At 28.5% G+C, this 11871-nt stretch overlaps 3 protein-coding genes across 5 annotated transcripts; 2 read left to right on the top strand and 1 right to left on the bottom strand.

The window, feature by feature from the left end:
- The first annotated feature begins 62 nt into the window (after positions 1-62).
- Positions 63-962, top strand: LOC143178436 (mitochondrial import inner membrane translocase subunit Tim10 B). The gene is made up of 3 exons (XM_076377098.1): positions 63-202; positions 315-410; positions 555-962. The coding sequence occupies exons 1-3, from the start codon at positions 179-181 to the stop codon at positions 735-737; spliced, it is 303 nt and encodes a 100-aa protein (XP_076233213.1). The 5' UTR covers positions 63-178; the 3' UTR covers positions 738-962.
- Positions 963-2691: 1729 nt separating this feature from the next.
- Arfip (ADP ribosylation factor interacting protein arfaptin) lies at positions 2692-5237 on the bottom strand. 2 transcript variants are annotated; one of them, XM_076376444.1, is made up of 6 exons: positions 5157-5237; positions 4357-4545; positions 4114-4281; positions 3711-4032; positions 3441-3618; positions 2692-3366 (listed from the first exon to the last, which is right to left on the bottom strand). In XM_076376444.1, the coding sequence occupies exons 2-6, from the start codon at positions 4538-4540 to the stop codon at positions 3214-3216; spliced, it is 1005 nt and encodes a 334-aa protein (XP_076232559.1). In that variant the 5' UTR covers positions 4541-4545; positions 5157-5237; the 3' UTR covers positions 2692-3213. The 2 variants fall into 2 exon arrangements, with proteins under 2 accessions (XP_076232559.1, XP_076232560.1); XM_076376445.1 differs by lacking the exon at positions 5157-5237 and having other exon boundaries at positions 4357-4569.
- A 432-nt stretch (positions 5238-5669) lies between these two features.
- Pix (ATP-binding cassette sub-family E member 1 pix) lies at positions 5670-10396 on the top strand. 2 transcript variants are annotated; one of them, XM_076376698.1, is made up of 9 exons: positions 5670-5767; positions 6448-6683; positions 6934-7149; positions 7232-7439; positions 7555-7741; positions 7815-8221; positions 8324-8636; positions 8746-8980; positions 9062-10396. In XM_076376698.1, exons 2-9 carry the CDS (start codon positions 6471-6473, stop codon positions 9107-9109), a joined length of 1827 nt encoding a protein of 608 aa, XP_076232813.1. In that variant the 5' UTR covers positions 5670-5767; positions 6448-6470; the 3' UTR covers positions 9110-10396. The 2 variants fall into 2 exon arrangements, with proteins under 2 accessions (XP_076232813.1, XP_076232815.1); XM_076376700.1 differs by lacking the exon at positions 5670-5767 and adding an exon at positions 5801-5920.
- The last annotated feature ends 1475 nt before the right edge of the window (positions 10397-11871 follow it).

The following is an 11871-nucleotide window of genomic DNA, read 5'->3' as shown; positions in this document are numbered from 1 at the left end:
AAATAAAGTCGATCAATCGAATTATTGCAAAAGTCGTAAGTCGATTGTCGATTCCAAAGATATCGTATCGTTATGAATTTGAAGTAATAAGTGATGTGCCGTAACCTAACAAAAGAGCAAACAATAAATAGTAAGACGTTGCAAACGTGTCATTCGATTTGGAGACAATAATTTAAATATGGATGTTACGCACATGAGAAATGTACTTATTGTTAATAATCTGTAATTAATAATTAAGTATTACCTCCTAACCTATTCTCGCATGTGCGAGAATGCTAATGTAGTAGGGTTTTTGTATGATTGTTTATTTACAGTTCAAGGATTTTCTACTTCTGTATAATCAAATATCCGAGGCATGTTTCAAGAGGTGTATGAATACATTTATTTCAAGGGAAATTTCCACAGATGAGGTAAGTCTTTCAATGCATCAGAGTTGTATAATTATTGTTTACATAAAATACGTTTCTAACTTTTAGACATATTTACAAGGAAAATGATTCTGTGTTGTATAATATGAAATTTTTTATTCATTTTTTAAGTTTGTTATTTTACAGGATATCTGTTTAAGAAAATGTTTAGAGAAACATATTCATGCGAATCACAAAATGATGGAAATATTTATGGAAGTACAACCTGTTCTTGTACAGAGAAGGATAGAGGAAGTTCAAAGTGCTCAAGCAGCTTTAGAAGCAACACAATCACAGGTAGAAGAGAGTGTTTCTCAAACTACGGCGTAGGTAGGCTTATAGAAATTAGTTAAATTTTCTATTGTATATTTTATGGAAATTATGTTTCTAACAATAGCATTTAAAACATTTTCTGAAATCAATGAGCATTTAGCACATATGTGCTAAATTGTATAAATGTTGTTTGTGTATTGCTATGTACTGTTATCAGAATTGATACAATATAATTTTATAAATACTGATAAATAAATAAATAAATATTCAAGAAGTATTTAGTATGCAACAAATTATATTTAACTACTTTATTCGTAATTGTATTTCCAGTTTTAAAATAAAAGTTGGATATATGGATAAAAAAACTATTACTAATTAACCAAAATTCTGTACAAAGCAAAGTATATAAGTATTCATTTATTATTAGAAGTTTGTATACACATAATATACACACAATAACATCATGGTTAGGAACATAATACACTAACTACAATACGTTTTATAAATTAAAAAGTATTCAATCCTTGTATTTTGATGATACAAGTTGCTCACCAATCCTTTTTAGCCTTACTTCTATGACTCTGTATTTTTATTTCGTTAAAGTACATTTTAATTGGCCTAGACATTTCTAACAAAATTTGTATAATGGAATGTGCTTAATATACACTCATAATAATTTAAAAAAAGATTTAACAGTCTTAAAAAATTGCACAATAAATGAATATAAATGAAATAAAGATACTATTTTATTCTATGGTCAATATCTTTTATAGTCATTGATATTTTGAAGATAAATGCAGATTTACAATTACGAAAATCTGCAGAAATTTTGAAAGTTAAATGAACTGCTTATGCATTTCATACAGTTTTCTTATGAATACTGTTTCATATGCATTAAAAGGTTTGTATTGCAATCATTGTGGAAGAATTGTATTTCCAAACAAAATGATAAAACGTATTGGTGATATCATAATATTAATAGATTAATTTCTTTATAATTTAAATTTCTATTAATGCTAATGTAAACTATGACTTCAAGCAACAAACAATGGTGACAATTTACATTTATTTCATCTATACTAAAAGTTTTCTATGTGTGAAGCGTAATGACCTGCAGTGGCTTAGTTATATCTTATTGGTTTAAAATAAAATGTAAAAATATAATTAATGTCAATATACATGACACTAAATATAAAGCATAATTTTAATTCACTTAATGTTTTAAGTGTTTGCTTAAAAAGTATGACTAGTTTCTTCAGTTTTGTAATAATTAAACATTTCTTTTCTAAAATACAAGTATCTTGAATAGAAATGTACCTAATGAAAAAACATTGTTATATATATATAAGAAAATTATGCTGATATATCTTTTGATTCAAATGTATAAAAGCTGATAAGTAAATTAATCATATAACATTTACTATATTTTGAAATACTATGATTAATACACACATCTCTATTATAACAAAAATTTACTTAATATATGAATATTAAATAATAGCAAAATTTTTTTAAATAATTGATACCATTAGATAAATATAATTGCAAGCGATTTTTCGTATATATTAGATAAAAGTATAACAAAAATACTTTCAAAGTAAAATTATGCTAAACAAAACCTATAAAACAGTATCTTGTTGTTAATTCCTTAAAAGTTTCTCAGTTAATTTAAGTATAAAAATCAGTAAATACAGGAAGATGATAGTACGAATGTATAAATACAATAACTGAAATATGCTTACAAATACTACAAATTTAATACAAAGATGGAAGTATTCAAATTTCTTTAAATTACTTCTTGATTTTAAATAAACAGATTAGGTTTAACATATAAAGAAAAAAATCAATTTCTACTCAAAAAGATTAATTCATATGTTTTACAAATGAGATTCAATTAATACTTTTTTATATGTCAAATTAAATAAAAAATATAATAAAGTATGTAAAATTTCAAATTTTTGAATTCATTACAATTTCATTATTAGAGAATATCTATTATGTTGGTGCAAAATATAATATAAATAACGAATCCATACTTTTTTATACATACTGTAAAATTCAAAGTTTAGTTTATCATGATATTTTATGTATTTACATTAGAACTTCTCTAAGAAGTCAGATAAAAAAATTAAATATCTATTGCCTTTATAATATCATAAACATTACTATTGATTGAAGAGAACTTTTACCAAATCCTTTAACAGACATGTATTTCTCATTGAATGATGCACGTAAAATCTAAGTGTATGATTAAAAGATGTTAATGTAAGACACCATATATCATAGATACTGGCCAATATTTAAAGCATAATACGGAAAAAATTCAGTCTGTTTTTACGTCGTAATTCATTCTCCTTCCAGAAATCATTTAAATTAACAAATTACTTGATAGTACCATTTCTCAACATATTGTTAAAAAATTTGAAGAATAATCTACCTTGTCACTTTCTTGAGTGCTCGAAAAGAAATTCATATGGACGAATCCTTTTGTTCGTACTTCCCAAAATATTCGCATTTATTTCTTCTAGTGTAACTACTGTTCAAGCCATGATGGTAAAGATGAATTCGGTGACTTAACTTTTATATTAAATTGTTTCAATGTTGCTTCTAATGCAGTTTGATTTCCAGAAAAATAGGCAGACACTGCATTGTGAAACAACAGCAACTGCTTATGCATTACTTTGATCTGTAATAAAATTAAAATAAAATACAAAGGTACACAAGATATTTAAAACTATAACAAGACAAATAAAGACATACTCTGTTTTCATCTAAAAATTTAAGTTTTATAGAGACATCAGAGCGTAACTTTTCAAAATTTTGTTTATGTTCCTCATAATTAGCTTGTGCCTCTTCTAATCTTGCTGCATTACTACCATCAGACTTCGTTGCTTGCGCTAATGCTTCAAGATCCGTTCTATAAGCATCATATTCTATTCTGTGGAAAATTTAATATTCACAAATTAAAATTGCTGAATATATTCAGGATTTTTTCTTTTTTTTTTTTTAAATATAGGATTTTGTTAATACCTTGCTGTTTCATACTGTCGCACTGTAAGTAAGGTGTCCTCAATCGTTTTATTACAAAGTGTATTTACGGAAGAAACAAAAAAATTTAAGGCCCCTAATAGAGTTTCACCATTTTTAGTTAAGTTTCTTTGAGTTTCAGAATTATATAGAAATTCTTCTTGCAATTCTGGAGATTTTTGGGCTAATTCAGAAAATGCTTCTCCAAGAGCATGTTGGGTTTGAACAACATGATGAAAGTGAGAAGCTAATGCTCTAGATAATCGTAAAACATTACAATACTTTCTTTGAGTGTCTCTTAATAATTCAATTTGTGTTTCGAGCTCTGAAAATGAAACCAAATTATAATTATGTAATGAAACTATAAATCCAGTTATAAATGTAAAATATGTTGTAGATAACACACCTGAATCTACTGTACGAGATGTTTTTCCAAGTTTCTCATACATTAACTGTCTTGTACATTTATAGGTAGAAATACTCCAATTTTTAATGCTCTCAATTTTGCTTTGAGCAGTACGCATTGTTTGCGTATCACCATTTTGAATAGGTGTATTTGGAGATACAGTTACAGCTGTTAGATTTTCAAAAATAATCTTTCAATTGCAGATTTAACTTTTAATATTTTCATTGCAATTATAATACTTACATGTCTGTGATGTAGGACTATTTAATGTTAAATTTATTGTAGCTGGTCTAGATTGACTATCATTGCTACAATTGTTTAACGCATGAGGTGGTGGAGATCCACCATGAACATTACTATCACTGTCGTTTAAAGCTGGAGCATCTTTCAACATTTCATGAATACTTCGCTCCATTCCAGTCGACATAACAACTATATACAATATTTCAATCAGAATAGAATTACTAATGTGCAATGACTTATGTGCTTACATGAAATACAAAAACATTTTTATTTTCTAAAGTAAGAAATGATAAAATACTTCTTAAAAATATAAATATAAGGCTTCAACATTATAAGCTAATGATTAATGAAACTTTGATCAAAAGCATGTTAGAAAGTAATAATAAAGCTGTAGCTTAGTTATAGACGTTATACACGAAATGTTTTTAATAAAAATGACATCAAATTTTGCCAAAAATCAAGAATTTGATAACAAATGCAAAATGTTTACACGAAACCGCCATTTTTTTAATAATCTTCAATTCAGTAAAAATTGGTACACACGAAAACAGAAAATTGTTTCACACAAAACTCGCGTATAAATCATTTAATATATTGTAGCATACTAAATATTAATATGTTATTAACAGAACAGCGCTTGAATAAAAGAAGCATTAAGAACTGTCACTGGACACCTGTTTTAAAACTGTGCGGTTAGGCTAATGTTCACTCATACACGTCAACGATACACTGCTTAAACAACTGAAAATTAGAAATTTCTGGCTACTAAAGAGAACATTATTTTATTAAAGGGTACTCACTAAAAAATTGGAAAATATATATGATTGCTAATATTGTATGCCTAAAACTTCAGAATAAATCTTTATAGTGTTTCATGAGAAATACAGTATACCAAGTTAGGTGGCGTAACTTAAATGGTCTTTGGAAACACCCGAATCTTCTGATTCGTAACTGTGCGTGTACCATAATCTCATTGTGTTCATAAATATTACTATAGATGGTATTGTCCTACTCAATAACAATAATTTGTTACACGCTTTAATAAAAATGTAATAATACTATTTAAAATGGAAACGTAGATCAGTTAGTAGATAATAGTTATTTTTTCTTATGGTTGACGAATAGTTTTTAAAACCATGAGCTTGTAAATTTAGTAATATGAAGATTATCGTCAAATTGTTGAATAATGTACTTTGATTAATATAAAAGTGTAATATATAATATTAATAATTATAGTCAAAACATAATAGTAAAGAATTTTCAAAATGGGTTTGTGTTTTAGTATTGAGTGCACAATCTATGTTCTTGCATTCCATGATTATACTTGAAGCATGTGGTGGTGGAGTGCGAGTGCGGAAACTCCTTTGAAAAAGCTGTAAAGGAGTTACCTCCACGTTTTTGGTTTTGACAGGTACATATTTGTATGCATGTCCATTAAATGTTGCGTTTTAATGACATAATACGTATATAATAAATTAATTTTAATAGTTGTATGATATATTCTTGAAATACTTATAGAGAAGCATGTTTTATCATTAATTACTTGAGGTTAGAATTCCATGGTGTAAGTAGGATTTATATTTTCGTGTATTACATGCTTAGATGAAATATAGATGCATATGAAAATTTTTATAGAATTTTTGTATAATTAAGTTACTGTTTTCTATTCTATATTTTAATAGAAATTGGAATAAGAATTTAATAGGGATTTTGATAAAACATATGTTGAATTACTTTTTTACGTGTTCAAATTACTTAACAATGTTTTCTGTTTAAACGTTTTTATATATTAAAAGATTATCTACTTGTTTTCAAATGCAATCTCTTAAAATAAATTCATGATTACTTAAAATTTATAAAGCACTAATATTTTGATTTAATTTTTGTTAAATCATGTTTCTGTTGACAATACTTATGTTATCTGTTAGAAGGTATTTTTATACATGTACAAAAATTAATTTTAATTTTTTATGCGTTTTGATCATGTAGATATGCAATCATAAATAATGTAACATTTTAAACAAACTGTTTGATTCTAACTTTTAAGTAGTTTTTACCTAATTTAGATATTTGTTTAAATTTAACTTTCAGGCAAGTAGATAGCCACTATCATCATGCCGCCTAAAAAGTCGATGGAGGAAACAGACCGCCTGACTCGTATTGCTATTGTTAATTCTGATAAATGTAAGCCAAAACGATGCAGGCAAGAATGTAAAAGGTCTTGTCCAGTTGTACGGATGGGGAAACTTTGTATAGAAGTTAATCCGAATAGTAAAATAGCATCAATTTCAGAAGAATTATGTATTGGATGTGGTATTTGTGTTAAGGTATGTTAAATAATTTTATAGAACTAAAGTATTTTTGCAGAGATGCTTCAGTATTTATTTGTGTAAATATATCTTAAGCTAGTGAATTTACTGATTCATTGTTAGAACAATTATTTATTTCATGTTTTTATGAAACACAATTCTCATTGAGATATGTGCATATATCTTTCTGTTTGTCAGTATGTATGCATATGTTGTTGCAATCACATAATTGCTTAAAACATGAAGTAATGCTAATTTATGTTTTCAGAAATGTCCATTTGAAGCAATATCTATTATCAACCTTCCTAGTAATTTAGAAAAAGAAACTACACATCGTTATTCAAAGAACTCATTTAAATTACATAGGCTACCTATTCCACGGCCTGGAGAAGTGTTAGGTTTAGTTGGAACTAATGGAATTGGTAAATCAACTGCTCTGAAAATTTTAGCAGGCAAGCAGAAGCCAAATTTAGGTCGTTTTACTGTAAGTATATTTATGTTTATATATTGAATTATATAAAAAATTTGCTTAGAATTCTACAGCATTTCTTATTTAATTATTTCAGGATCCACCAGACTGGACAGAAATTTTAAGTCATTTTAGGGGTAGCGAATTACAGAATTATTTTACTAAAATTTTGGAAGACGACTTGAAAGCTCTTATTAAGCCCCAATATGTAGATCAAATTCCTAAAGCTGTTAAAGGAACTGTGCAACAACTGTTGGATAAGAAGGACGAATGTAAAAATCAATTAGACATTTGTAGAATGTTAGGTAAGTTCGAAAGAAATAATATAACAATATGATTATACAGGATGTAACATATATACGTTTCAGTATTTCAATATTGATCTTGAATGTCTAATAAATTCGTACAATTTTGCCCTAGATTTGATGCACATACGCGATAGAAGTATTGACGCACTTTCTGGTGGAGAACTCCAACGATTTGCTTGTGCTATGGTATGCATACAGAATGGAGACATTTTTATGTTTGATGAGCCATCTTCATATTTAGATGTAAAACAACGTCTCAACGCCGCTTTGACAATTCGATCTCTCATTCATCCTGACAAGTAAGCAATTAGTACTCAGATAATATAGTTATAATTGTTTTATGAAACTAATGGTATTACGGAAACTTAACAGGTTCATAATAGTAGTAGAACACGACTTATCAGTTTTGGATTACTTATCAGACTTTATATGTTGTCTTTATGGTGTCCCTGGTGCTTATGGTGTTGTCACAATGCCTTTCTCTGTGAGAGAAGGTATAAATATTTTCCTCGACGGCTTTGTCCCAACAGAAAATTTGAGATTCCGCGAGGAATCTCTTGTTTTCAAAGTGGCAGAAAGTGCGACCGAGGAGGAAGTGAAACGTATGAATCATTACGAGTATCCCGCAATGACGAAAACGATGGGTTCGTTCCGATTGCACGTTGAAAAGGGTCAATTTACTGACTCGGAAATTCTTGTCTTACTTGGTGAAAATGGAACAGGGAAAACAACATTTATTAGAATGCTGGCTGGTAATTTACCACCAGATGATGGTTCAGGTGAGTCATGTATAATTCATTTTTATCATGCACTTTATAATACAATTGTTGTGCTCCAAATAGAAATTGTTTATCGATTATTAATTATATTTTGTGGTTTAGGAAGCATCCCTATGCTTCATATTAGTTATAAGCCACAGAAAATAAGTCCTAAATCTCAAGGCATAGTGCGGCAACTATTGCATGAAAAAATCAGGGATGCGTACGTACATCCTCAGTTCGTGACGGATGTCATGAAACCCTTAAAAATAGACGATATTATGGATCAAGAGGTGCAGAATCTGTCTGGAGGAGAATTACAACGAGTAGCTTTAGCTTTATGTCTCGGAAAACCTGCCGACGTTTACTTGATCGACGAACCCTCTGCTTATTTGGACTCTGAGCAACGTTTAGTTGCAGCTAAAGTGATAAAACGGTAATGAAAATTGTAGACATTCGTAGTTATTATTGTAAAAAATTACTGTCCCTAGTTAGGAAATAATGTATGTATCAAATAATTATTGTGGATTGTCTTGTCATTGTAGGTTCATATTGCATGCAAAGAAAACAGGATTTGTAGTGGAGCACGATTTTATTATGGCTACATATTTGGCTGATCGTGTAATAGTATTTTCTGGAACACCATCTTTGGAAACTACAGCTCATAGTCCACAGTCTTTATTAAATGGTATGAACAGATTCTTGGAACTCCTAGGCATCACTTTTAGAAGAGATCCAAATAATTTTAGACCAAGAATCAATAAAAGTCAGTCTGTAAAAGTACGTAATTTGAAATACTTAATATTGAAATTTTAATGTTGAAGGTATTGTGAAATATTAATTATATACTTTTTGAAATAGGACCTGGAACAAAAGAAAGCTGGTCAATATTTCTTCCTCGAGGAGTGAGATACGATTTTACTGATAAGTTGAATAGCAGTTTATATAAAATACCGTTAAGAAGTTTTTGTAAATCTTTATATGTTTAAAAGCCGGGAATGAATTTCTTACAATATATTAAATGCCTGTGGCGCATATCTTGCGTTAAACCGAGATATTATTCATTTTTTCAATTCTGCTTATAGGATATTTATTTTAATAAATAAATAATGCAACTTTTTCTATAAATTGAAGAAAGTTTGATTTAAAGAGAAGTACAATCGTATTTTTGTACGAAGTATTGCTGCCACAAACTTGTTCATATTCATCGAAATTCGTCACAAATCATATGTCCAATTTGATATATAAAAGACACAGTACATTTTTTTGTATAATCGTGTGTAACGAATGAAATGAAGTCAAATATTTCAATCCATTTACGTCTAAGCTTATCTCATTGTCAGATGTATCGAATACTACAAAATACATTATGCATCATTCTCACCAGTCGCATTAGTTCTACGTGCTTCCGACTGCATGGAATTGATGATACTGTCGATGCATTTACGAAACTACGATACGATATTTTTAAACTGATTAAGTAACTGCTATGCAACGTGAATTATGATAAGAATGAAATATGAAGAAAAAAGTAACTCGGTCATTTGGAGAAATAAATTTATGATCATACTGTCGCTCATAAAACCAATATCAGTGTGACTGTTTCGTAACAGTATTGTCTTCATATCGAAATGATTCACATTATTTATGAACTATTGATATTATATGGGAAAAATATGGAGATATTTTTAATCTCCAAACTGCAAGTGTAATACCTAAAATTATGTAAAATAAATTTATTTTCACCCAATAGCTTAAAACAACAGAAATTATTTTTAAACGTTTGAAACACTGGATACAGAATAATTGTTCTGTTATTTTACACAACGTTTGTCTTCTAAAATTATTGCTTATTGTGCATTATATAATATATAATGTATGTATTATCACAATTGCATGTTCAGAAATAAATTGTCCATATCAAAATTGCTTTAATTTTATGTGGAATGTATATTTCTGTCATTGCATAAACTTACGTGTCACAAATGCACAAAAATATATTTTCGATGTCGTAAGGCATTTGTAAAATATAATAAATGATTCTAAAATTATTCAATGAATTACTTTAAAAAAAAAAGAAGTAATTGATCACACTTAAGCGTCGATAAATAGTAACGTATAATGCGATTTATGTATGGAGGATGTAATGAAATTCAGAATTGGAAAATAAATGTATACAATTGAGATCCAAGGAAATTGAAATTTATTGTGTTCATTGATAAAGTATTAGAACTGTAAAATGTAAGTATCAAATGAAATTATTAAATTTACTACTGAGTCTGTTATTTGCATAGAATTATAATATTCGACTACTTGTCTTCAATTAACATTTAGTTTGGTGTATATAACAAACTTATAATATGTATCTGTATAAAAATGTTTATTATTCATATCTTTGAAGTGGTTACAAAAACAAACATAGAAGTGTGTACGTAACATGTAACTAACTTGCTTGTGTTTTCTGTATTGTAGATATGTACGTAACTTTTGCTTATATATTATATAGCGTAAAATAAAGTATATCACACTGATAACGATATAATACTAACAAAATTACTATGTCGGTAATAACTACCATAGTTTCTGCGCACTTGAGTAAATATTTGAAATTTTTAATATTATTTCAAAATAGGCAAAAACCGAGATGTACGCTGTTACACTTTTCGATCTTATATTAGAAAATTTCGAGCTGGGAAGGGGCTCATTCGATAAAGGAAGATTCAATTAAGTGCGCTCTGGTCATGATTTGGCTCAGAACAATCTCTAAATTACCTAAAAATGCTTTGAGTTCATGGCTGTGAATTTGTCGATTTTTCCTTTAGTTTGAACGCTCATATTACTGAACATCAGCAGAATCTGACTAAATCATGACCAGAGCGTACTTAATTCAAGTTTCCTCTATCGAATGAGCCCTTTCCCAGCTCAAAATCTTCTAATATAAGGACGAAAACATATCTGATCCTAGACTCTTAAGAGGTATTTTTATTTTGAGTTTGTATTAAATAGATTATTTTTGTCATCTGTAAAAAAGAATCTGATACCTCAGAAACTTAGCACTGGCTGGACACCTGATCGATATTTATAAATAATATAGTTAAATGGTAAATTTGATAATTTTTTGTATTTTTTTCCATCAGCTATATACATTGAGAAAGTAAATGGTGTCATAAAATAATATTTACTTTAATATTGTTTTTAAAAGGTTTCGAAAAGACAAATGTATGTAACATACATATGCAGTGCTGTATCTTCCTTATGAATTATACGGTTTTATGTTGTTTCTTTGTCCTTTCCCGAATAGGTTGTGTCGATTACAAACAATAAAATAATATCCGTATTGAACCCTGACAGATACATATAACGAATATTTATCGATAATTGCCTGAGTTACGTTTGGCGTCACGGTAATTACAAATATCACAATTTGTCAAATAATTATGCAGCGATAACAATGCTGTAAGCAAACATTGTCACTTTCAGTCAAAGCATCAAAAGCAATTACTTCCTTTTCCTTATGCGATTAACTCCGAAGGTACACCTTCTTTCTGAGTTTCTGTGATCAATTCGAATTTAAAAAACAGACTCTTCCTACTATCGTGTGTGACATATCGTCTTTACATTTTCATTTACAAGAGTTATAACATTGTGATCGACTAATTTGAATCTGACGA

Source organism: Calliopsis andreniformis, chromosome 4 (assembly GCF_051401765.1).
Source record: "Calliopsis andreniformis isolate RMS-2024a chromosome 4, iyCalAndr_principal, whole genome shotgun sequence".
In the NCBI taxonomy this organism is placed as follows: domain Eukaryota; kingdom Metazoa; phylum Arthropoda; class Insecta; order Hymenoptera; family Andrenidae; genus Calliopsis; species Calliopsis andreniformis.
The sequence above is the reverse complement of the archived record's forward strand: the minus strand, read 5'-3'. Positions and strand labels throughout refer to the sequence as shown.

What these genes read in the sequence shown, in the direction of transcription:
- LOC143178436 (XM_076377098.1), top strand. Translation starts at nt 179, where the DNA reads ATGGATGTTACGCACATGAGAAAT. An exon ending in ATGTTACGCACATGAGAAAT is followed by an intron (nt 203 to 314) that starts GTACTTATTGTT and finishes GTTTATTTACAG; the next exon opens with TTCAAGGATTTTCTACTTCT. An exon ending in GGGAAATTTCCACAGATGAG is followed by an intron (nt 411 to 554) that starts GTAAGTCTTTCA and finishes GTTATTTTACAG; the next exon opens with GATATCTGTTTAAGAAAATG.
- Arfip (XM_076376444.1), bottom strand. Translation starts at nt 4,540, where the DNA reads ATGTCGACTGGAATGGAGCGAAGTATTCATGAAATGTTGAAAGATGCT. An exon ending in TAGTCCTACATCACAGACAT is followed by an intron (nt 4,282 to 4,356) that starts GTAAGTATTATA and finishes AAAATCTAACAG; the next exon opens with CTGTAACTGTATCTCCAAAT. An exon ending in AATTTTTAGATGAAAACAGA is followed by an intron (nt 3,367 to 3,440) that starts GTATGTCTTTAT and finishes ATTTTATTACAG; the next exon opens with ATCAAAGTAATGCATAAGCA.
- Pix (XM_076376698.1), top strand. Translation starts at nt 6,471, where the DNA reads ATGCCGCCTAAAAAGTCGATGGAGGAAACAGACCGCCTGACTCGTATT. An exon ending in TCTCTCATTCATCCTGACAA is followed by an intron (nt 7,742 to 7,814) that starts GTAAGCAATTAG and finishes GAAACTTAACAG; the next exon opens with GTTCATAATAGTAGTAGAAC. An exon ending in GCAGCTAAAGTGATAAAACG is followed by an intron (nt 8,637 to 8,745) that starts GTAATGAAAATT and finishes TTGTCATTGTAG; the next exon opens with GTTCATATTGCATGCAAAGA.